The 25,604-nt window shown below is 50.7% G+C and overlaps 1 protein-coding gene across 1 annotated transcript in view; it reads right to left on the minus strand.

Annotated features, from left to right (window-relative positions):
- Positions 1-25,604, minus strand: part of btv (dynein cytoplasmic heavy chain beethoven) — a 121,533-nt gene that overhangs the window by 72,737 nt on the left and 23,192 nt on the right. Inside the window, exons 6-16 of the mRNA XM_075885921.1 lie at positions 13,521-13,920; positions 12,626-12,801; positions 11,525-11,674; positions 11,116-11,230; positions 10,364-10,531; positions 10,097-10,255; positions 9,057-9,365; positions 8,202-8,402; positions 7,485-7,703; positions 6,604-6,708; positions 72-316 (exon numbers count right to left, since the gene is read on the minus strand). Coding sequence (XP_075742036.1) covers positions 72-316; positions 6,604-6,708; positions 7,485-7,703; positions 8,202-8,402; positions 9,057-9,365; positions 10,097-10,255; positions 10,364-10,531; positions 11,116-11,230; positions 11,525-11,674; positions 12,626-12,801; positions 13,521-13,920 — 2,247 coding nt within the window. The remainder of the gene's footprint in view (positions 1-71; positions 317-6,603; positions 6,709-7,484; positions 7,704-8,201; positions 8,403-9,056; positions 9,366-10,096; positions 10,256-10,363; positions 10,532-11,115; positions 11,231-11,524; positions 11,675-12,625; positions 12,802-13,520; positions 13,921-25,604) is intronic.

A 25,604-nucleotide genomic window follows, 5' to 3' on the forward strand; every position in this document is an offset into this window, starting at 1 on the left:
AGCGAAGGGTAATTGAGGCGTGCGTCTGGGCTCGCTCGGGCCAATCATTGCCGGCCACGCGTAGGGAGTACCTGAGTTGCTTCTGCCAGTGCCAGTCATGAACCGAGCGCACATCAAGGGCGGTGAGCTCCTCGACGATGGCCAGTCGGTGAATGGCGTCGATGAGCAGCGCGTGCAGGGAGCCCATCTCCGCTCCTGCGGAAGCCAGGACGGACAGCTGCGCGCGTACCTCGTCCAGGAGCTGCGCCAACCGCCCGGATTCCAGGGCGGCCTCGCACGCTTCCGTGAACCGAATCCATTCGGCCAGGCACACCACCTGCCGCCGATTCAACGAGCATTTATTGTTTGCTATAGGGGACGCCCATGTCCATTTCCTCTTCTTGATTTCAACTATGATATTCTCAACACCCGTTTGTTCTCTAGTCCACTCTGCTCTCATCTTGTCTCTTAAGGTTACACCTACCATTTTTCTTTCCATTGCTCGCTGCGTCGTCCTCAATTTAAGCTGATTCCTCTTTGTAAGCCCCCAGGTTTCTGCTCCCTAGCTAAGTACCGGCAAGATGCAGCTGTCACATACCTTCCTCTTGAGGGATAGTGGCAATCTACCTGTCATAATTTGAGAGTGCTTGCCAAATGTGCTCCATGCACCCCATTCTTATTCTTTTAGTTACTTCAATCTCGTGGTTCGGCTCCGCGGTTATTACCTGCACTAAGTAGACATAGTTTTTTACAACTTAAAGTGGACTATTACCTACCTCGAAGCGCTGCTCTCTTCCGAGGTTGTTGTACATTACTGTGCATGTAGCGCGTAGACGGGATAACCGCTGGTCAATAAGGGTAACTAACTGGATTCCCAGAGAAGGCAAGCGGGTTAGGGGGAGACAGAAGGTTAGGTGGGCAGATGAGATTAAGAAGTTTGCCTGTATAAATTGGCAGCAGAAAGCACAGGACCGAGTTAACTGACGGAAAATGGGAGAGGCATTTGTCCTGCTGTGGACACAGTCAGGCTGATGATGATGATGATGATGATGATGATGATGATGATAGAGTACGCACGAGCCTTCGTCTCGTGTCAACGACGCCCTCTGTGTCAACGACGCCCTCTGTGCTCACAACTTCATCGAAAGTGCTTGATGGTGGCCCGAAAATTGCGGGTTCAATGCCAGCCGTGGCGATCGTAATTCGATGGAGGCGGAACACAGCCCCTGCACTGTGCTGTGTAAGTACACGTTAAAGGTCAAATGGTCAGAATTTCCAGAGCCCCCTGCCGTAGCATGCCTCATAATTAAATCGTGATTTTGGTCAATAGTACCCCAGGTATGAATATGGCTTATGTCACACCTGTCCCGTTTATTAGGGAGGCGATCGCCGGGCTAATTCCAAGAGCCGAAGTATCGGCCCCCCGAACCGCACCACGAAAGCGTGGACAATTTAGAAGTGGTCCTTATTGGTGCGCCAGCGGACGCCGGCTGTGGCCCAAAGAACAAGACAGAGCCGAGAGTTGATAAACAAACAAAATTATATTCTCATTAACGGCAGATCAAAAACAATACACACGTATGCACACTCCACAATAGTTACATACAATACGTCACCAAACAGACGATGTACTACACAGTACAATCAACCACACTTGAAACAACGGACACAGACAACAATACGCACTACAATGCAGTCACATGCATTGAACAACCAAGACACTTAAAGACTAAAGAGATATAAAACCTATTCAGTCCAAAGTCCCTGGAACAAAAGTCTGAATGATACTCTTCCGAGAATCACTCACTCAAAGTCCAGCGTTGTTGTCGTTCCGCAGCTCTCGAAGTCTCTCTTCCAGGAAACCTCGCCGGAGTTTCTCTTCCAGGAAAACTCCCGTCTTCAATAGGCCACTCTTCAAACTTCAACTTCTTCGCCGGAAATCCGTCGGCTTCACACACGCAGCTGTTGCCCGCGTCTTCGCTCGATAGCGGAAAACCCACGCTCTTGCCTGTAGCTCGAGCCGTCCCTACGGACCAAAACTTCGCCGACTACACGGCGGACTCTCTACGCACTCTGGCGCTTACTTCCGTCTCCTCCTGTTCTGTCACTACGGGCAGAACCTTCGCCGACTACACGGCGGAATTCCTACGCGCTCCGGCGCTAACGTTCCGTCTTCTCCTGTTCTGTCGTCTCGGTCGCTCGATTAAATACCTTCCGCGCCACCTTCCAGAAATTTCTGGTCATTTCGTCGGCGCGATACGCGGCGAAAGCTGGGAAGAGGGCGAGACAGTTGGAATGCCCTCTCCGGCCGGTGAGTGAACTCGGTATGGCCCCGCCCACTTCTTTCTGGAAAAATCGCGGGCTTGCTGGGCCGCCGATGTGGGGTGAGGAGGTTCGTCTGCGAAGCCGTGCTTCTGCGGGGAGAGCGCGCGCCCGGGAGCCCTGGATGTTTGCTTTCTTTTTTTTTCTCTTTTTACCTCGCGGCGTTTCTGCCGCCCGTTGTCGCAAGGATTTGGCGGCGCGCTCTTTTTTAGCGCTCGTTCTGTGACACTGCCCCCCACTTTAAGAATATTATCTCATAATATTCAAAAACCACACAGACGAGCGCGCACAGTCACCACACATTCTCACAGACTGTAACACAATCCGTCGCTCATGACACTTCACATTCACAATATATCACTCAATACAATCGTACATTGTAGTTCAATTCCACAACACATGAAATATAGCCACAGGTACATGCCTACAACACTTCATCACACATTCTAAACAATACAACCGTACGAAGTTCTGTCTATCCAACAATTATACAACACCATACATCACACCATCGCACAGAACACCGACTCACTCGACATACACTTGAGACACAGGATAACAAGAACCTTAACACAACATATGTCACTCAGCCCTGCCGAACACATTCTGATTCCACCTCAGCACCTATCTTGAGTACTTCGAACAGCGCTTGCGCCCCTTTTTGCGGTGCTCGCTCGATCTCTTCTTGTGCTTCCACGTTCTTTTTCGGCGAGCCCTTTCCAACGACGATATCTGAGGCGTCGTCTCAGCCATCGTTGTCTCTTCCGACACCGTTAACGCGTCATTACATTCGACGGGTCCTGTCTGTTTATTTACCCGCTTGATAATGCCTCTACATTTTGCCCGGCTGGTCAACTCCGTCTCCTTTTCACTGTCGGTCGGTTGAGGTCGTGCCGACGTAAGTCCGGTTGCTCGGCCCGTGAACTTATTCGACACGATCGTCTTCTCCTTCGCTGTCTCTTGCGCCGCTGCTTCACCTTGGGCTCTAGTGAGATTCGTCACGGGATGTTCCTCCACTGTATCTCGCGGCCGCTGTGTTGGCGAGGGCTCTATCTTCGGGTCTTCTCCCAAACATTCTGGATCACTTGGCCCTCGCGCCCCGTCGATGTTTCCGATGACAAGGTCATACAGGGGGGTCGTCATGCATAACGCAGTAACCTTCCCGCTGAAGTACGGGGTTTCAACCTCAATTTCTGCTTCGGGAAGCATCCGGACCGTACGGTCAATTAGGCAAACCGGTTTCGTTCTGCCTGTCAACTCTCTTTCCCGTACCAAATTTCTCCTCACGATAACCGTGGAGCTACCGGTGTCTCTTAGAACCGTAATCTTCTTGCCTGCAATCTTTCCAGGAAGCGTTGGCATTCCCTTCGTAACACCGGTTGGCTGTTTTGACATTACAGCCCCCACAATAGGAATTTTCTCCCCATTCTTCAACTCTACGAATCCATCAGTGACGGCATTATTATCAGATTTCGGTGCCGCTTGCACACAAGATACCTGGTGAGTTTGACTCACTCCGTTCCGACAAGCGTCGGCTTTGTGCCCAGTCTGACCACACTTAAAACATTTCACTACCGTAGGGCTCGTAAAGATCGTTCGACAATTTTTCGCGCGATGACCTACTCGGTTGCACAGAAAACATCGCTGAATGTTCTCCGGTGCACGCTTCTTTTCCTCGGGAGCCGATTTCTTCGAATCCTCGGGACACTCCTTCTTGACTTTGGCCAAATTAGTGCGACCTTGCGCTTCCAAGAATTGATCAGCTAATTCAAGCATGTCTTCAAGTGACTTAGCTCTCCTCTCTTTCAAGTACAGCGACAGGCTTGGGTGGCAACTAGTAAGAAATTGTTCTCTAATTAGGAGCTCTCTAAGCTCATCGTACTCCTGCGCTGTCCCTGAAAGTTCAATCCATCTGTCGAAATAATGGCAAAGTCGGGCGGCATACTGCGTAGCCGTCTCACCATCAGCTGGCTTTCCTGTCCGAAATCTGTCCCGGAATCCTTCCACAGTGAATCTAAATCGCTTCAACAAAGCAGCCTTCACCTTTGCGTAGTTGGCTGCATCGGTCGGCGTCAGCCTACCGTACACACTGAGCGCTTCACCACACAAGCAAGTACTCAAAGCAGTTGCCCATTGCTGTTCCGGCCAATTCTGGCTCTTCGCAATCGTCTCAAATCGATGGAGGTACGCGTCTAGGTCGTCCTTCCTTTCATCAAACGCTACGAGCAGCTTGCTTGGGTTCAAGCGGAAGCCGTGATCCTCTCGTTCGCTGCTTTCAACTCTAGCTTGGACCGGAGTTTCGCTTCGCTGTTGCAAACGGAGCCGCTCGAGTTCCATCTCGTGCTGACGCTGCCGTTCCCTTTCCTCTCTTTCTTCTTTCGCCCTCTCCGCTGCCAGTCTTTCTTTCTCCAGCTCCAGCTTCAATTGCAGCTCTCTTTCTTCTTTCAGCTGTCGCTCCCTCGCTTCTCTTTCTTCTCTCGCCCTTTCAGCGGCCAGCCTTTCTCTCTCCAACTCAGCTGCCTTTTCTTCCTTGGCCCTTTCCGCTGCCTCTTTCTCCTTTTGGCTTACCCACTTCCGTAGTTCGGCACCAGAAAGACCCATCTTCTCACCAAGAGCAACTAACTTTTCGAGATCCATCGTGTCTCGCAAATAAAACCTTGCCGCGTGCAAAAAGTATCTGCCTCACTCAGTCTATCGGAACACTCCACTGCACTCGTCAACGAGAACACTGAACAACACACAAAATCGTTCCGATAGCACTATCAACACTCGAGGCTCTTTCTCACTACTTTGGACACACTGTGCACCAAAAGGTCCTATGTCGCGGACGCCAGATTAATTGTCACACCTGTCCCGTTTATTAGGGAGGCGATCGCCGGGCTAATTCCAAGAGCCGAAGTATCGGCCCCCCGAACCGCACCACGAAAGCGTGGACAATTTAGAAGTGGTCCTTATTGGTGCGCCAGCGGACGCCGGCTGTGGCCCAAAGAACAAGACAGAGCCGAGAGTTGATAAACAAACAAAATTATATTCTCATTAACGGCAGATCAAAAACAATACACACGTATGCACACTCCACAATAGTTACATACAATACGTCACCAAACAGACGATGTACTACACAGTACAATCAACCACACTTGAAACAACGGACACAGACAACAATACGCACTACAATGCAGTCACATGCATTGAACAACCAAGACACTTAAAGACTAAAGAGATATAAAACCTATTCAGTCCAAAGTCCTTGGAACAAAAGTCTGAATGATACTCTTCCGAGAATCACTCACTCAAAGTCCAGCGTTGTTGTCGTTCCGCAGCTCTCGAAGTCTCTCTTCCAGGAAACCTCGCCGGAGTTTCTCTTCCAGGAAAACTCCCGTCTTCAATAGGCCACTCTTCAAACTTCAACTTCTTCGCCGGAAATCCGTCGGCTTCACACACGCAGCTGTTGCCCGCGTCTTCGCTCGATAGCGGAAAACCCACGCTCTTGCCTGTAGCTCGAGCCGTCCCTACGGACCAAAACTTCGCCGACTACACGGCGGACTCTCTACGCACTCTGGCGCTTACTTCCGTCTCCTCCTGTTCTGTCACTACGGGCAGAACCTTCGCCGACTACACGGCGGAATTCCTACGCGCTCCGGCGCTAACGTTCCGTCTTCTCCTGTTCTGTCGTCTCGGCCGCTCGATTAAATACCTTCCGCGCCACCTTCCAGAAATTTCTGGTCATTTCGTCGGCGCGATACGCGGCGAAAGCTGGGAAGAGGGCGAGACAGTTGGAATGCCCTCTCCGGCCGGTGAGTGAACTCGGTATGGCCCCGCCCACTTCTTTCTGGAAAAATCGCGGGCTTGCTGGGCCGCCGATGTGGGGTGAGGAGGTTCGTCTGCGAAGCCGTGCTTCTGCGGGGAGAGCGCGCGCCCGGGAGCCCTGGATGTTTGCTTTCTTTTTTTTTCTCTTTTTACCTCGCGGCGTTTCTGCCGCCCGTTGTCGCAAGGATTTGGCGGCGCGCTCTTTTTTAGCGCTCGTTCTGTGACAGCTTAATTGATGTGGAAAAATTAAATTCTAATGTTTTATGAGTCAAAACAAATGCTTCTCCCATGCTCCGCCAATGAAGCTGTGTATCCTGCGGCCACGTTATCTCCCAAACCTCTTGGTCTCATTGGCCCACCTTACTTTCTGTCTCCCCTTCGTGCGTTTGTACGTGCAGCTAATTGCGTTTATCCGTGTCAGCGCGTGTGCGCTTCAACATGCTTACAGCTGCAAAAAGCTGACGTCATGCACATATAGAGATGTTAACATACCTGCGATGGATATAGCGAAGAGTCTGGACCAGGACTTGTAATGCTGTCTCGTAACAATGTTCGCAAAGTGGAACGTATCTCCTGGCTCAGAGCACCAAGCCAAACCTAGAAAGACCCCCAACATGCAAGGCAACTCGCTTCAGAGTGGCCGAGACCTTTGAAAGTGTGCAACAATATTTTGATTTCAGTCGATTTCTGACGATAAGGGACACTTCAGTATTGGCATACGGTGATAATATACACCATTGTTCTGCCGCTTACACGTCCACCTCCATTTATGCTTTCCATTCGCTTGCAATTCTTGATGTTACGCAATCTTTTCACGTTTAATGTTCCCGTTACTTTTGAGAAAACAGCGTCGTCGTGATGCCTTGAAAATCTTCGAAACACCATTGATTATATAAACGATTCTCTGCGTTAAGCAGATTTTTTTCCTGTTACCGTGGTCACATGATCTGTTTCTCTGATACATAAACAAGCCCCGATGAATTCGCTACGATTAACAATGACTCCACCAGAATTCGATTCGGGCCAATACACTGCACGTCTGTTTAAAATAACGCATAACATTTGCGCGTGAGTATTTCCGCGCATAATCATTGAAGTATTCTACCACAATCCAGCAATACGAATCACGAGTTTCCAAGTAAGCGCTCCACTCAAATGATTACTTAGTTTTCTTGCAACTTCTAAAACTTACCTGATATTTAAAACGTCATTATAATTTCTCTGCAAGTAACTGTGGTTGTTGGGCAGTATCGAACACCGATTTTCTGTGGATCTAAAGTACTACGACGATAGGGAACGCGGTAACTTGGTCGTTGTGGTGACACACATAAGCAACTGTGCGCAACGCTATGCGATAAGCTTGAAGCACTTACCTCCGGGTCCGGTGTCAGCTTCACCGGATGGCCGAGGACGAGCCGCTCACCCTCAGGTGAAAGCACGGCCGTGACGCAGTCGTCGCCCCATTCGACGCGGTGAACGGCAGCGAACAGCTTGCGCAGGTGGGGTTCCACCGCACTTGGACGGTTGCCCAGTACCTCCAGCAGGTCCTCGTCCCCCAAAAAATAAAATCGAGGGAAGCGACTACGCTTGTCCTGCGCACCGTTGGCAAGAAACTGCAGGTTGGCGCAATTCCGGCAAACACATCTGAATGTTCAGTTAACTGAACGGTTCTAACATGCTCGGTGCACAGACGTGTTGTCATAGCTTTTAGGTACTTGCGTGGTCAGCGGCAGGACGAAAGAAGTTAATGGTAGACTTATTCGCCGAAAGAATTCGTATAAGGAAGTAAAGTTCGTCAAACTATGTTGTAGGCTGACACGGGAACCGCTATCCTCAGGTGAACACCTCCTTTGCATGCCCATGCACTTATTTCACCTTTATTCTTGAGTTACAGCCTATGATTTCAATTGCGTGAGATTCCCGTAAGGTGTCACGCCAGCCTTTTTTTTACCACTGTTTATTTTGTTAAGAATGTTCCAACTCAGTTGCACGATGTAGTGTGCCCATTATTAAAAGTAAGTCGTTGCTCTACTGAAAGAAAGGTAAAATTGTCTCGGCCATTTGATAACAGATGCAAACTAAAACCGCACCTCCATGTGTTGATGCAGGGCCCTCTGGCAGCGGCTCAACTGGTCGGCCAGAGAGTCCAGGGCCTGCGTCTCGGCCGTGCTGCCCACGAGCACGATTCTTTCGTCTCGGGCCACGGCAGCCATCAACGTCCTACGAAGACGCGGCACTCGTGAGCACCGCGTTGCGTTGCACCTTATTAAGCGAGAGACAATGTAGAAAGCCTACAGCTACACCACTTGGATGGAAGTGTCCCTTTGGGTTCTATAGATGAGACGCCCCGGACCTTATCATAAAACCCCGCCTGTTACAATCTTCACTGCACCACCTCGAGCCAAACACGGCAATTTTACATGTACTATGCGGCCCGATGCCTGACGCTGCTTTGTTGCGTAGCTGGTGAACTTCTGTGCAAGCACAAGCGTGCAGCCATATGCGTGCGCAGGTTTCTACATTACAGTCTTAATCAGGTCCTGCCTAAAGTGCTCGATATAGCCACATAACCGGACATTATCCATCTAGTTTGCTGGATAGTGCTAGCATTTACCTAGTACATGATTATAAGATGGTGAAAAGAGGGCGTTCACCGCACCACTCCTCCCCGTTTGGTCGACTCCGAATAGTAAAACGAGCTTCACAGAAATAGATGGAAAACTGAAGCGATGACGCGCTTCTCATAACGGTCTGTCTTTGATCCCCGCTTTTAGAAGTGTAGGAACTAAACGGTAGCCATACTATCGTTCAAAACCTGTATGACCATAACCGAGGCCCCACTAAGTAAAGGTATAGGACGGGCTTGGTGCCCCCCACCCTCATATAATTAGGGGGGGGGGGGGCAGCACTCCTACTGCATCCCTACCTCGCCTTCGTGTGCACACCTGTACATGCAGCAAAGATGAGTTTTCGTCGAACTCTCGATTACAGCAACGGTCTGTCGTCGCGTACCTCAACTGCCGGCTGGCCGCCTCGAAGCGAGGAGCCTGGTCGGGCAACAAAGAGCGCGGAGGCCCCAGGAGTGGCTCCAGCTGAAGCCACTGTTGTTGCACTCGCTGAAGACCCCGCAGCGTGGGCTCCAAGCGTGCCAGCCGCTCCTCCCACAGAGCTGCGCCGTCCGCCAGGCCGGCGCTGGATCCCACGCCACGACACGCTTCGGCCAGCGAGTGGACAAGAAGCTGCAGCTCGCCGACCTGTGCGATCGCGGAAGCGTAAATAAGAGGTGCTTAAGAGCACTTGTTCGGATTGTTCTTAAATCACGGCAAGGGTACCAGAATTGGATTGTTTGTTCATCGTAAGCTGGCTTGTAGCATAGCGCGGAAAAGCAATATTATTCAAAGAAGCAGTACAGGACGGAGACAAGCGCAAGATTTCAACAACGAAAATTTATGTTCAGGATCGGTCATATGTGCACACAAAATCCCGCGACAGTACAGACAACCTTTTGTTTTACAAATCACGAACATGAAGAGAGCCTCCGATCTTATCGGCCAAACCGGCGGATGATATAGTTTATGCATTACAACTTCAGGGCATGTGTAAATAATACTAAATTTTTTTTGGCAGACAATGACGTTAACGGCTTGCCGGTACAGTGGTCACCGGCAGAAAAGATGCGATCTGTTTTATCTACCTTACAGATTTAGATTTACTTCTAGCAAGCATGGCAGTGGCTTATAGTAGTGGTTGGGATGTACGCGTTTTGTGGTGTAACGCTAACAAAACCATCGTTTGACGAACTTTTCACTTTGTTTCTACGTTTTCTCAACCGGTCGTTTATGCATCTTCTCATCTGACCTATGCACAACAATTTTCGCACGAGAAGGGGATGCGAATTTTGGCGTTGTTTATCGCACGAGTTCCAAGGTAGCGTGAAAACGGTTTGATAAACTCGTCAGACTACGTGTAAAGCGAGATAGCGCACCTTTCCCAACACTTGCGCCCACTCTTGCACGATCATCACATGATTTCCTGCTGAATCGGTGTGGTCCACGAGGGAAAAGCGAGCCGTGCTTCCCCACACGTCCAGCTCGCTCAGAATGGCCCTTATGTTCGCCTCCGAGCGGGCCCTGGTGTTCAACTCCTGCGAAGTGTCAAACGGGTATACAGTCAAGAGCGGGGAATGAGGGGAGGGAGTGGGATCGAAGGTGCGATGAGACTTTGCCACCTCTGTGCCCGTCTGTAGCCCTACCTGGAGCTGAGCTTTCCTGGCAGCCAGCTTCGGCGCGATGGCGAGCACGTGCGATAATCGAAGTTCCTCCAGCGGCCGGCCAGCCGCCTCTGCCAACTGGAACAACTCGGCCCAGTGTTGTGCCGAGAAAGCCTCCCCACGGCAAAGCGGCAGCACGGCCATCGCTGCCTGGAAGTTCAGTTGTATCGCATTCAGCGTAATTACCCTCTGTTTCAACGTGCGTGAGATGCGTACCACACGTACAGTGGATGTTCATGGATTGGTTGCTCTTTTTCTTTCTTTGCCCCCCTTTTAACACACGATTGCAATAAGACATACGATGAAAACAAGGTCGGTGAGTTGACTGTGATAGCACACTTTTTTCACGTTACCCTTTGCTTTGCGGGGAAACAAAATTAGTATGTTCTCGTACAACCTTGTTTATTGCGTCGAGGTCATAGAAGGCACACTACGTGTGCATGCAGCATGTAAAATTACTGAAATGGCTTAACAAAGCAACTGAAAACAAGCGCACGAAATGTCACTGTTCGTACTCCAAGTATTCACGGCATTTCAATATCACGTCGACTAAGATGCGGCTGCAAGGTTAACGATGAGCGAACTGTTGTTGAATTACACCACTAACCTTGCATGTAATGAAGAATGTGTTAATTACCGAATGTACCCCCAAGATGGTGTGCTGTATTGTGGAGTCATTCGTGACCGTCATTTCACATCGCTACCTCACGCTAGTCATCAGAGAAAAGACAGACCTTGAGTGCATCTATTTCTTTGTAGAGCGACGCTGCAACGGCCGCTGGTGTGGTAGGATCCTTAGCCCGTAGTGCCCATTCCGCCAGAAAACTCTCCAACTGCTGAAGTTGCCCCCTGCGTGCAGTCGATAAAAGTTTTTTTCCCACTTTTTCTTTTTCTTTTTGGGAGCATGCGAATCATATCTGCAAGCGAGCACGCGTTTTGGATGAGATGGTGAGACTCAGATCAGTGCGTGCCACCATCAATTATATTCTTTTCGGGTGCATTTTTTTTAAGTAGCAGGATGCGATGCGTCACACTTGTGCGATAAACGTTTTGACGTTTCAACGCTTAGTTGTTCGAACGTGTCATTAGCATTGTTCTTCTTTTTATTCAGATTCCTTCTTCATAATGTTTCTGCCTACGTGCCTCATGAGGATCCACTGCTGTTGGCTGAGCTCTTGCAGCTCCTTGCGGAAGTGCTCGCGTAATGCCCAGGACGCCTCGGCCTCCTGCAGTTCCTGCTCGGCCGTGGTCAGCTCACCGGGTCCTGCCATGCACAGTTGTTCCGCTTCCGACCTGCACAGTCGCGCTGTCTCGTATGCTGTCGTGTCCATAACGGCACAGGCACGCGAAAGCCACGGCAAATATCAGGAACCTCGGCAACGAACACACTCCCTGTTCCCGGGAAGAATAAATGGAACTACATGTGTAACAAGCAAGCGCCTCAAAAAGTTGGACCAGTTGGACGGGCCTCACTCGTTCAATATTAAGAGTGGAAAGACAGCGAATAATTGTGCGGCCATTCTAGCTATGAATCGTGGAAACCTGGGCAATTTGGTAGGACATGACTGACTATACGAACAGGGCAACTTAAAAGTAGTTACACTACATGTAACTACGGTAGCAAAGATACCAGAATAGAAAAGAGCGCTGTTTGTGCTACTTGACTGTGGCACGAAGGTATACTATTGCGTTATCTGATCACAGCCTTGGTGGCCGCATTTTGACGGAGGAGAAATACATTAGAGACCCGTGTGCTAATAGATCTAAGTGGACGTGAAAGAATCCTTGGTGGTTGAAATTTCCGGAGCCTTCCATTAGAGCGTTTCTTGCAATGATATTGCGCCTTTGGGAACCACATAAAGATTGTTATGAAGAGATTAAATGATAAGAAAGCGTAGTATATTCCGTGGATTCGCATTATAAGTATGTTATTATATGTTAACTTATGATTAGGCATTGTTTATTTTTACACAACGTGGTGCACATGAAAGTGCTGGGAAGAGAGTTGCCTGAACGGTAAAATACCGCAACTATTCTTTTTTTTTTGTATATCGCGTTGTAAACATAGTCATGCAAAGAGGTCAGCAGTACTGATGACGCAGGCTAAATGAGCGCCCGAACAGGTTCTAAACGACGAATATCATGTGTATCGCACGCGTTAGCGCTGCGCGATAAGTTTCCCGCGGGATTATGCAGTAGAGGGCCTGCCATCTTGCTTGTTAGACCGGAAAACATGAAACTCACGCCAGCCACCGGCGTGCGTCCAAAAGCGCATCCAGTTCGACCCGCAGCTCGCCCAAAAGGTTGGCCGCCTCGTCACCCAGTCGGGGACGAGCTTGTTCCCAGCGGGCGAGGAAACGCTCACGCAGTTGCTCGAAGTTCTCTAGGCGGGCCGATGCATTGGCCTTCAGCACCTCCATCTGCAGATGGTACAATGCTGATATATATTATCAAGGGTCAATAACATGACGTCACAGAATGCAACCCCCCACACGAACAATGAACTTCTTCGCTGAGAGATACTGTAAGTTCTCCCGAAATAACAGGATCAAGCTTAGTTCTTCCACAGGGCATAAGTACAAATTACAAATAAGCTGGAAGGTCTCGAAAATACTGCACTTCTACTTTCGGCCCCCTTACTATTGAAATTATGTGGCCGTATAAGAACAAATAGTACAACAATCAGCGCGCTACGATATGCCTAAAAAAAAAAACGTGTAACTGATACAGCATGGGGTATACAACCAAAAGCCGCAGAAAGCCTCAAAATGCTGTTGAGTGTTTTTAAATGTTTCGGAACATTTATATGTGGGACCTTCGTCAGCGTGACCTTCACGCAGAGCTTTCATGCATCTACTGAGCCTTCTTTGCTGGGCGTTCTTAGGCAGAGCACCGTTTTACTTATATGCTATGGGGCTTACCAGTGCTAATAAAAAAAAACTACATTCGCCGATAGCATATTCTTTATTTACTATAAATGTCCTTACGACCTCCTCTTACGACCTCCTAAATAAGTACTGATGATTAATCAGTAAACCTCCAACATAATTTACGAAACGTGTTGGCTAAACTGCCTCGAATGTCGCGTTTCGATCATTTTTGACCTTGACTCCAAAGCTTCGACCATCAGTTACCCGACCTGGTGTGCTACAACGTCCCTGTGCTGGTGTAGCTTATCGTCCAGTGTGTGCCACAGCTGCTGAAGTCCATCCATGTCAGCGGGGGGCGGGCGCCGGGACCAGCGTGCCAACAACTGCTGTTTGTCGCGAGCTGCAACATGCATGGATGCCGCCTGGTCACGGCCCGAAACTGTGCGGCCGAAAGCCGCGCTCAGCTGCGCCAGTTCCTCGGCCGTCTGGGCATTGCCGGCAAGCGCGTCAAGGGAGGACTCCAGGTAGGACCGCACGGCTGCTGCGTCACGTGCCACCGAGGCACGTAGCTCGCGCACCAGGCCCGACTCCAGCTCTGAGAGCGCGAAGTCCACGTGGGAGCGTACTGGAGCGTAGCTCACCACCAGGCACTCGAAGCGCTCCTCGTCGCTGCGGAAGGAGTGGTTGCATCACCTACAGCACTCCAGGAGCAAGAAAGCGAGTGAATCTCTAAGATATTTTAACACGAAAGTGATTTATGCTGGGGTCCACCCCGGCTCCACTGACGTATTTCCGTCACGAAAAAGACGTTGAAAATATATATATACTGAGAGATTACAAAGAAATAAACCAGAAGGCAAGCATTCGTCGGGCGGAATGGAACCGGTGACCTCTCGATTCTCAGTGCGCGGCGCTAACCACTACGCCACAAAGCGTACGTTGTTTTGAGTGCCAACGGCAAGTCATTTATATACACCATACACCATTTGGAAGTCCTCAGAGCTTCGAAACTTTGGCGTGTTTCCGTTATCAGTGGTGAGATGGCGCGACGGGCTTGCATTGGGCGCGCTCTAAGGATCTTCGCCTCCACTGAGCATGGTCTCTCCGCCGCGCACGCTTATCAGGCTCGTAATTCGGGAAAACACGAAGGTCACTTCGCACGCTGCCGCGGCCGCGTTTGCGAAAGGAGCACGCTGCTGACTCTTGACGCAGGAAGACGTGAGACAGTTATTCGCGCAGTGCCCTGTGTACACTTCTGCGCTCGTTTTCTGCGTCTTCTTTCTGCTTGAACAGCACGCTTTAATGTCAAGCTGTGTCATTAATGTCAAGTTGTTAGTCCGCTCTCGTACTGTGTATGCTAATTTTGTGCGTGCTTTCTGCTTGAGGTGTGCGCTGCAAATTTGAGCTGCGCACCGTTCTTAAACGCGACTTTACAATTTGTTGCTGTTGCTGAAATAATGCACACAAAACGCTCAACTACCTCTGTAAAGACACGTTTCACTTTCGTGTTGTACCGATTACTATATAGGGAGATCGGCCACGTTTTTTTTTAGCTGTAGGTATCAGCCTTCGGGACGCGCATTTATATATATATATATATATATATTATGAAGTCTTGGTAGTCTTGGCTGCGACAGCGTTTATTTGAGGAAAGACCTCGCAAAACGAACGGGCAGAGCCAGCACGCAGACGATGACGATGATGATGACCCAGAGTGGCAATGAGGGCAAAGAGACAAGCGGATGATGGTGATTGTGATTATGCAGGGATGAGGACGATGTAAGTTACAAATGCCCACACTAATTCCCCCCACTTGGAAGCGGACACCCTGGCCGCCGTAAGTCAAAGTGACGGGGAACGTCGCGTGAAAGGTTTCATGCGACAAACGTGGACAATCTCTGTGCTGCGGTAGCGGCGATCTGTTGGGGCGACGAGTGGTGTCACACGATAATTAACCGGCGAAGTCTGTTCTAAAACAATGTATGGCCCGATGAAGCGTGGTTGGAATTTGTCACAGAGACCAGGAGTGCGAATAGGTGTCAAAAGCAGCACCTCGTCACCAGGTTGGAAAGACACAACGCGGTGGGATTCGTCATAGATGATCTTCCGCTCGTGCTGTCTCGCTTCAGTATTGATGCGAGCCTGATGGCGAGACTGGGCCAGGCGGGAAATGTATTCTGCGCTAGAAGACTGACATGAATTCCCATGGCCGCTAAAGAAGGAGACGTCGAGAAAGGTAGTCGGGGTGCGTCCGTACACGAGGTAAAACGGTGAGTAGCAAGTTGTTCGCTGAACGGCGGTGTTGTAAGCGAATGTCAGGAATGGTAAAAGAGTATCCCAGTTTTTGTGGTCGGGTTGGACGTAAACGGCTATCATGTCTGCAAGGGTTCGGTGAAATCTTTCTGTGAGACCATTTGTCTGAGGGTGGTAGCTTGAAGCTGTCTTGTGAGTAGTTCCAGAAGCGCGCAGTACTTCATTTACAACTTGTGACAGGAACACTTTGCCGCGGTCACTAAGCAGTACACGAGGAGCCCCATGACGCAGTATTATTGCGTGAAGAATAAAGTCTGCAACTTCCACAGCTGAGCCTGTAATAACAGAGGAAGTCTCAGCGTAGCGTGTCAGGTGGTCCACGGCAGTCACTATCCATCGTTTGCCAGCAGATGTGACGGGGAGAGGCCCGTAAAGGTCAACACCTACAACCTCGAACGGCATCGAAGGGCACGGAAGTGGATGTAGAAGTCCAGCAGGTGCCGACGTGGGGAGTTTACGACGCTGGCATGGGTAGCAGGAACCGACGTACCGAGCTACACTAGAAGAAAGGCCAGGCCAGTAATAACGACATCGAATGCGGTCAAGAGTTTTTTTAAAACCAAGATGACCAGCAGTCAAGTCGTCGTGGAATGCTTCGAGCACCTGAAGTCGAAGAGAGCGTGGCAGTACAGGAACCCAGCGCTGACCGTCAGGGTGGTAGACGTGGCGGTAGAGAACCCCATTGTCCAGGTTAAAGTGCAGGAGTTGATGACGGAGTCGCGCGTTTGGTGGATGAGAAACTCCCGAAAGGTGGTCCATGATGCGTTTGCAATATGAATCGGACCGCTGGCGGGAGATAAATGTTGGCTCGTCGTCCGAAAAGGGTTGCGTTATTGATGCGAGCGTATGAACTTTGGTAGATGTGGCGGTTGAGTTCTCACCAACGCTCATATGGGTAGTTGGAAGCGGGCAACGAGATAAAGCATCGGCGTCTTGATGTTTTCTGCCTGACTTGTAAGTTATGTCCAAGTCGTACTCCTGCAAGCGTAGTATCCACCGACCCAAGCGTCCGGACAAGTTCTTCAGTGTAGAAAGCCAGCATAAGGCATGGTGGTCCGTAACGATTGTGAAGTGACGGCCGTGGAGATAGGGACGGAACTTCTGGACCGACCAAACCACAGCCAAACACTCTTGCTCAGTTATAGTGTAGTTCTTTTCAGCAGCGGTGAGTACGCGACTGGCATATGCAACAACTTTCTCTAGGGAAGACTTGTCGCGTTGTAGAAGAACGGCTCCTATACCAAGGCCGCTAGCGTCGGTATGGAGGATAGTTGGTGCGGCTTCGTCAAAGTGGCAGAGCAGAGGTTCAGACGTGAGTGCCCGCTTCAACAGGTTGAATGCCGTTTGACATTCTTGAGACCACAGAAAGGGGACGTTGGAAGCAAGTAGTTGGTGTAATGGAGCAGCAATAGAAGCGAAGTTCTGGATAAACCGGCGAAAATAGGAGGCGAGGCCAAGGAAACTGCGAAGCTTCTTTGGTTTTTCGGGGCGCGGAAAGTGAAGGACTGCAGAAATCTTGTCAGGGTTGGGCCGGATGCCATCTTTGCTAACGACGTGTCCTAAGACCCTGATAGATTTGCTAGCGAAAGAGCATTTCTTCGTGTTTATTTGAAACCCGGCGCCGGCAAGGCACGTCAAAACTTGATCCAATCGTTCTAGGTGCTCAGGAAACGTTGACTAAAAAATAATAATGTCGTCCAGGTAGCAAAGGCAACTTTTCCATTTCAGGCCGCGCAGCACGGTATCTATCATGCGCTCAAAAGTCGCGGGTGCGTTGCAGAGCCCGAAAGGCATCACGTTGAATTCATATAGCCCGTCGGGGGTTGCGAATGCCGTTTTCTCCTTATCGTCTTCATGCATGCATGGGGATCTGCCAGTACCCAAAACGCAAGTCGATGCTTGAAAAGAATTCCGCGCCTTGTAGGGAATCAAGGGCGTCGTCAATGCGTGGCATAGGGTACACGTCCTTGCGTGTGATCTTATTGAGCGCCCGGTAGTCCACGCAAAACCGCACAGAGCCATCCTTTTTATGGACCAAAACAATAGGAGACGACCAAGGGCTAGATGAGGGACGGATGACTTCCCGTTTAAGCATGTCCGCAACGTTTTCTTCTATAATTTTTCTTTCAGTTAGAGACACGCGGTAGGGTCGGCGGTGTACAATAGATGTCCCAACAGTTTGAATTCGATGTGCTGTAGTATTAGTGCGGCCCAGCTTAGACGAGCAAATATCGAAAGAATTTGCATGTTTCTGTAACAATGCGAGCAGCTGCTGCCTCTGTGAATATGTCAATTCGCTGCTGATAGTGGTGGTAAAGGCGGAGGAAGAAACATGCTCACCGAGGCAAGGTTCTTTGGATGCGATGGCCTGAAGTGGCGTGACGAGTACAGGCTCGAAGTCAGCAACACGGGCCACAGTAGTGCCCTGTGGCAGTAAGATCTTCTCCGGTGTAGAGTTGACAGCGGTGACAAGTGCCGAGCCATTGCAAAAACGAACGACACCGGACGGAAGAACTATACTTTTGCGAACGCAAAGTGGTGACGGTGAGACCAATACATCCCCGTGATAGATGTCGTTGGACGTAATGCTGACAATTTGCTCTTGTAGTGGCGGGAGTTCGATGTCTTTCGCAGCGACCAGACGAAGTGGCTTCTGATTATCGTCGTCAAGCATGTAGTCGGTGTCAGCGAGGTGAACGACGCGTTGTCCACAACAAATCGCCGCGGAAGCAGATGATAGAAAATCCCACCCTAAAATTAGTTGGTGAGAGCAGCGGGACAGGACAGCAAACTGGACATGATGGCGGATGCCGTCGATGAAAACACGCACAGTACAAAGCGCGGAAGGGCGAATGATGTTCCCCTGGGCAGCAACTAACGTGGGGCCATCGTAAGGCGTCATTACTTTCCTTAAATGTTCACACAAATCAGCACGTATCACAGACAATGTCGCACCTGTGTCCACCAAAGCATCGACTCGCACTCCTTCCACTTCCACAGAAACCATGTTACACGGGCCTAATGGAGGAATTTCAGTTCTAATTCCGAATGCAGTTTTTCCTCCACAAACTGCATCACTTAGTTTTCCGAATGAATATCAGAGGTGAATGAGGCGGGCCGAAGTGGAGAAGTGGAACGGCGGAAGGGCGAAGGCGAGCGGCGTCTCGTGTTTCGGCTGTTTCGTGGTGCAGTCGATGCAGGAGGAGATGGAGACCGGTGCGGGGGAGACGAATAACGCCGACCTTGATAAGACGCCCCGGTGTACAAATCCCGTTCACGCACATCGTTCCGACGCTCATCTTGCTGGCGCTTTCGGCAGAAACGAGATATGTGGCCGCGATAGCCACAGTAGTAGCATACAGGGCGAGACGAGCGCCACGGTGACGAATAGAAGGCATTCGGGGAACCTGGAGATAGCGCGGTAAGGTGGGCCGAAGGGTCAGGGGGCACGGAGTGGTAGTTCACAGGGGTAGCGGCAGCAACTGACGCGTAGGATGGACGTGGCAATGTCGCGTGGGCGTCGCTGGGAGGCACGGCAGCAACTTGAGGGTACGTGGCTATAGGGTGAGAAGCAGGTGGCTGTACGGGCGCAGAGCCAGTCAGGGATGTAAGTTCCTCCCTGATGATGTCACGTAAGGGCATTCCCGAAGGCTGTGTAGGTCGCGGTGTAGGAGGTGTGAAGCCCATGGACCGCAATTCTTCGCGTATAATGTCCCGGATGAGGTCACGCAGATGGCCATCTGACGTGGAGTGGTGGTCAACGATGTCTGGTTGAAGGCGGACGGAGTCCAGCGCATCAAGGCGCTGGCATGTCGCCACGACATCAGCGATGGTAGCTGGGTTTTGCACAGCGAGGGCATTAAAGGCAACAGACCCAATGCCTTTCAATATGTGGCGCACTTTGTCCGATTCCGGCATGGATTTATTGACACGCCGGCAGAGTGCGAGGACATCCTCGATGTATGAAGTATACGATTCACCGGGATGTTGTCGGCGAGTATCGAGTGTCCTCTTCGCGACGGCGGATCGAATGTCTGGTGTCCCAAAGACGTGCCGCAGCTGCTGCTGGAAGGTAGCCCAGTCGGGTAAGTCAACGACGTGGTTAAAATACCATGTCTTCGCGACTCCGACCAGATAAAAAGGCACGTAACGCAGTTTGGCGGCCTCGTCCCACCTATTAGCGGCACTTACGCGGTCGTAGTCATCAAGCGAGTCTTCTACGTCTTCTTCCCGAAGACCAGCGAAGAGCGGGGGTTCCCGCTGATGTCCGTGTATGTAAGTAGGAGGGGCAGCTTGCGGCGGTGCGTGGTTGATGACATCAGTGCCGGCAGGCTCGGTCTGGGACATGCTGCCTGACTGTGGGCGCAAGCGGCGGCCTGAACGAAGCTCCAGGGGGTATAGCGGGCTGCGGGAGGTCAGAGGACCGAAAATCCACCTCCACCACGTATGAAGTCTTGGTAGTCTTGGCTGCGACAGCGTTTATTTGAGGAAAGACCTCGCAAAACGAACGGGCAGAGCCAGCACACAGACGATGACGATGATGATGACCCAGAGTGGCAATGAGGGCAAAGAGACAAGCGGATGATGGTGATTGTGATTATGCAGGGATGAGGACGATGTAAGTTACAAATGCCCACAATATATATATATATATATATATATATATATATATATATATATATATATATATATATATATATATATATATATATATATATATATATATATATATATATATATATATATATATATATATATATATATATATTGTAGGCATCTATTATGCGCTTCATCCTCATCTGAACAGCATTCAATCATCATCATATGTTCTGGCTGACAATCATCATCTTCTTGGCACGAGCGCTTCTTTGTCGGGTCCGTTGCGCTTGTTCGTTCCCGAGTTCACGACGAATAAACCTCGTTACAACCGAGTCGTCATACGTGGTGGAGGTGGATTGACGTTCCCAGTACCTCTCCTTACAACGCCTACTCACTGGAGCTCCGTTCAGGCCGCCGCTTGGACCCTCAGTCCGCCAACATGTCTCAGAGTTAGTGTGTGGATGCCCTTTCTGCTCCCGTCTCTGCGCCGCAAGCCGTCACTGCGCCGCAAGCCCCTCCTCTTTACATCGTAAACCACCGGCGTGACCCTCCGATCTTCGCTGGTCTCCGCGGCGAAGATGTGGAGGACTGGCTCGATAACTACGAGCGAGTAAGCGCAACTAATCACTGGGACGACTCTAACAAGCTCCGCCGAGTATCGCTTTATCTCACGGGCGTTGCCAAGACATGGTTCTTGAACCATGAGATCGACCTCACCGACTGGCCTGCCTTCAAGCAGCAGCTTCGCCAAGTATTCGGCACGCCAGCCGTTCGATCCGCTCTAGGGAGGAGGGCCCTACATACTCGCCAACAACATCCCGGCGAGTCATACACATCTTATATCGAGGATGTCCTTGCGCTTTGCCGGCGCGTCAATTCATCGATGTCCGAGTCGGACAAACTGCGCCACATCCTGAAGGGCATCGGAAGCATTGCCTACAATGCCCTTGTTGCCCAGAATCCTTCTACTGTCACTGACGTCGTCTCTACGTGTCAGCGTCTCGACGAACTTGATTCTGTTTGCCTTCAGTCGGGCAATAGTGAACACCGTACAGCAGACCGGGACCTGCGTGACATTATACGGGAGATCATACGAGAAGAACTTCAATCAATGGGCATCTCACAACCTTCTCCATCTGTCACACAGCCTTCAAGCACGGCCCTCCGTGACATCGTAAGGGAGGAACTAACATCATTCACCGGTCCAGCCTACGTCCAGCCACCTCCGTCTAGCCCTCCAACGTACGCGCAAGTTGCGGCCGCGCCTCCTCGCAACGTAAACTCTACTTCACCGCTGCCATCATTCACGCCGGTTGCTGCTGCACCACCGGTCCACTTCCGGCCAATCCCACCCGACCCTCCATCAGTCCACTTGAGTGCGCTATCTCCCGGTGCGCCGAACGCCCTCTACTACCCGCCTTGGCGCCCGTCTCGCCCAACATGCTTTTACTGTGGATATCGTGGCCATATATCGCGCTTCTGCCGCAAGCGCCAGCAGGACGAGCGTCGCGGGTACGACATGCGCGAACGGGACTTTTCCAGAGGGGATTCTTACGCTCGGCGTTATTCATCTGAACAGCAGCGGTCTCCATCTCCATCCGCGTCGACTGAGACGCGGAACACTTACCGTTCAAGCCGACGCCGATCACCTTCGCCCTTCCGTCGCTCCTCCTCTCCTCTTCGGCCAGCCTCGTTTACTACTGACAACCGGTCGGAAAACTAAATGATGCAGTTTTCGGAGGAGAAACTGCATGTAACAGTAGGACTCATATTCCTCCAGCACGCCCGTTCAACATGGTTTCTGTTACGGTGGAAGGAGTTCTCGTGGACGCTTTGGTGGACACCGGTGCTACAGTTTCTGTGATTAGGTATGATTTGTGCAAACGCCTGAAAAAAGTAATAACACCTTATAATGGACCCAATCTAGTCGAAGCCCAGGGGAACGCTATCCGCCCTTTTGCTCTTTGTACTGCTCGTGTGTTTATTGATGACATTTTGCATTACATCGAGTTCACTGTGCCTACCCGGTGCTCTCACCAGCTAATTCTAGGGTGGGACTTCCTATCTTCTTCTTCCGCCGCTATATGTTGTGGTGAACGGATTCTGCACCTAACTAACACGGACTCCATGTTCGACGAAGGCGTCTACAAGCCTCTACGCCTGTTCGCTCGCGAAGATCTCGAACTACCGCCACATCAAGAACGAATTGTGACCCTGATCTCTAAGGACATCGACAACGGTGACGTCTTGGTGTCCCCTTCGTCGACTTGCGTCGCAAAAGGCATAGCCCTTGCATCAGGTGTCGTACGCTTTCACCATGGTTCCACGCTCGTCATTGCTACGAATGAAACGCCAGAGAAAGTTCTCCTGCCAGAGGGCACTGCAGTAGCCTGTGTTGTGGATGCTGAGCCTGTCAGCGTCACGCCACTTAACCCTGCCTCTACCAACGACCGTTCTATGAGTAAGCCTTCCTCATCCTCTCCCTTCACAGCTCTTATCAGTGATGACTTGACAGCTATACAGGCGCAGCAGTTGCTTGCGTTATTAACGAAACACGCCGATTCTTTCGACACCTGCTCCTCAACGTTGGGCCGAACTACCACTGCAGCGCATCGCATTCAAACGGAGGGAACATCTATTGTACATCGCCGCCCGTACCGCGTGTCTCTCGCTGAGCGAAAAATCATCGAGGAAAACGTCGCTGACATGCTCCAACGAGAAATAATTCGTCCATCAACTAGCCCTTGGTCATCCCCTGTTGTTTTGGTACGAAAAAAAGATGGCTCCGTGCGCTTTTGCGTTGATTACCGGGCACTTAACAACATCACACGCAAGGACGTATACCCCATGCCACGCATCGACGACGCCCTTGATTCACTGCAAGGCGCCGAATACTTTTCAAGCCTTGATTTGCGTTCGGGATATTGGCAAATTCCCATGCACGATGACGACAAAGAAAAAACGGCATTTGCAACCCCCGATGGCCTATACGAATTTAACGTGATGCCTTTCGGGCTCTGCAATGCGCCCGCGACGTTTGAACGCATGATCGACACCGTCCTGCGTGGTCTGAAATGGAAGACGTGTCTCTGCTACCTTGATGACATTATCATCTTTTCATCAACGTTTTCTCAGCACCTTAGCCGCTTGGATGACGTCCTAACATGCCTCGCCGGTGCGGGTCTGCAGCTCAACACTAAGAAGTGCCGTTTCGCCACCAAATCCATCAAGGTTCTCGGTCATGTCGTCAGCAAGGACGGTATTCGCCCTGACCCCGAAAAGATCGCTGCCGTCCTTCGATTTCCATGCCCCACAAGACTTAAGGATTTGCGAAGTTTTCTTGGCCTCGCATCATATTTTCGTCGCTTCATACGAAATTTCGCTTCAATAGCTGCGCCACTTCACAAACTACTTGCATCTAATGCACCCTTTGTGTGGTCTGAGGAATGTCAGTCGGCGTTTCACCTATTGAAGAAAGCTTTGACGTCAGAGCCTGTACTCTGCCATTTTGATGACACCGCCCCAACACTCCTGCATACCGACGCCAGCGGCTGCGGTATAGGTGCTGTTCTCCTCCAACGCGATAACTCTGGACGGGAAAGGGTCATCGCATATGCTGGCCGAGTGCTAACTTCTACCGAAAAAAACTATACCATCACTGAGCAGGAGTGCCTCGCTGTGGTTTGGTCCATACAAAAGTTCCGTCCTTATCTGTACGGCCGTCAATTCACCATCGTAACGGACCACCACGCCTTATGCTGGCTTTCTACAATGAAGAACTTGTCCGGACGCTTGGTTCGTTGGATTTTACGCCTACAGGAGTATCAGTTTGATATTATTTATAAATCGGGCAAAAAACATCAAGACGCCGACGCTCTTTCTCGTTGCCCACTACCTACGGCGTCGTTCGACACTCCAGCTGCCACCTCCAACGACACTAGTGCGGACGTGACTCCCACTTCTGTTGCCTTGCTCGCCTCGCTGTACCAACCGCCAATCGACGATGAACAACCCTTCAGTTCTCGCCAGCAGGCTGACCCGTATTGTCGGCGCATTATAGACCACCTTTCAGGAGCTACGCGTCCACCCAATGCACGCCTTCGTCGACAACTCGAGCACTTAAAGTTTCAGGACGGTGTGCTGTATCGTCACATATATCATCCTGACGGCCAACGCTGGGTACCTGTTCTGCCACGCGCTCTTCAACATCATGTACTTAACGCCTTTCATGACGATTTGACTGCTGGCCACCTAGGCTTTCACAAAACCTACGACCGCATTCGAAGCCTCTTTTATTGGCCTGGGATTTCTACCAGCGTAGCAAAGTACGTGGGTTCCTGCTCTCCATGCCAACTTCGCAAACTTCCGACAACTCCCCCGGCTGGTCAGTTACAGCCAATGACGTGCCCTACAACACCTTTTGAGGTCGTCGGTGTCGATCTTTATGGACCCCTTCCTGTTACTGGTGCTGGAAATAGATGGATAGTCACCGCCGTAGACCATATGACACGCTACGCCGAGACAACTTCAGTAGCTACTGGTTCAGCATCGGAAGTTGCTGACTTCGTCCTTCAGGCCATAATACTACGTCATGGTGCTCCTCGTGTACTTCTGAGTGACCGTGGAAAGGTGTTCTTATCACAGCTTTTAGGTGAAGTTCTTCGCGTTTCTGGTACCACACACAAAATGGCGTCTAGCTACCATCCTCAAACAAACGGTCTGACCGAGAGATTTCATCGAACCCTTGCCGACATGATCGCCGTATACATTCAACCGGATCACAGAAACTGGGATAAACTTCTACCGTTCCTCACTTTCGCCTACAACACCGCTGTTCAGCGCACAACCGGCTACTCACCGTTTTATCTCGTTTACGGACGTTCACCTACTTTCTTTATCGATGTTTCCTTCTTCACCAGCAATGGCCCTACATCACCATCTTCTTGCGAAGAATATATTTCTCGCCTTGCCCAGTGCCGCCAGCGCGCTCGTATGAACACGGAAGCTGCGCAACAAGCAAGGAAGGCCGTCTACGACACCTCTCATCGTGTGGTATCATTCCGACCGGGTGACGAGGTGCTGCTATTGACACCAATTCGCACACCTGGTCTCTGCGACAAGTTCCAGCCTCGATTTATCGGCCCATATGTTGTTTTAGAGCAGACTTCACCTGTCAACTATCGTGTGACGCCTCTTGTCGTGCCAACTGACCGCCGTTACCGCAGCACCGAAATTGTACACGTTTCCCGCATGAAGCTTTTCACACGACGTTCCTCGTCACCTTGACTACCCGCCCCCAGCGGCCAGGCTGGCCGCTTCCACGGGGGGGGGGGGGGGGGGGGGGGGGGAATCAGTGTAGGCATCTATTATGCGCTTCATCCTCATCTGAACAGCATTCAATCATCATCATATGTTCTGGCTGACAATCATCATCTTCTTGG

Source organism: Rhipicephalus microplus, chromosome 2, assembly GCF_043290135.1.
Source record: "Rhipicephalus microplus isolate Deutch F79 chromosome 2, USDA_Rmic, whole genome shotgun sequence".
Lineage (NCBI taxonomy): Eukaryota > Metazoa > Arthropoda > Arachnida > Ixodida > Ixodidae > Rhipicephalus > Rhipicephalus microplus.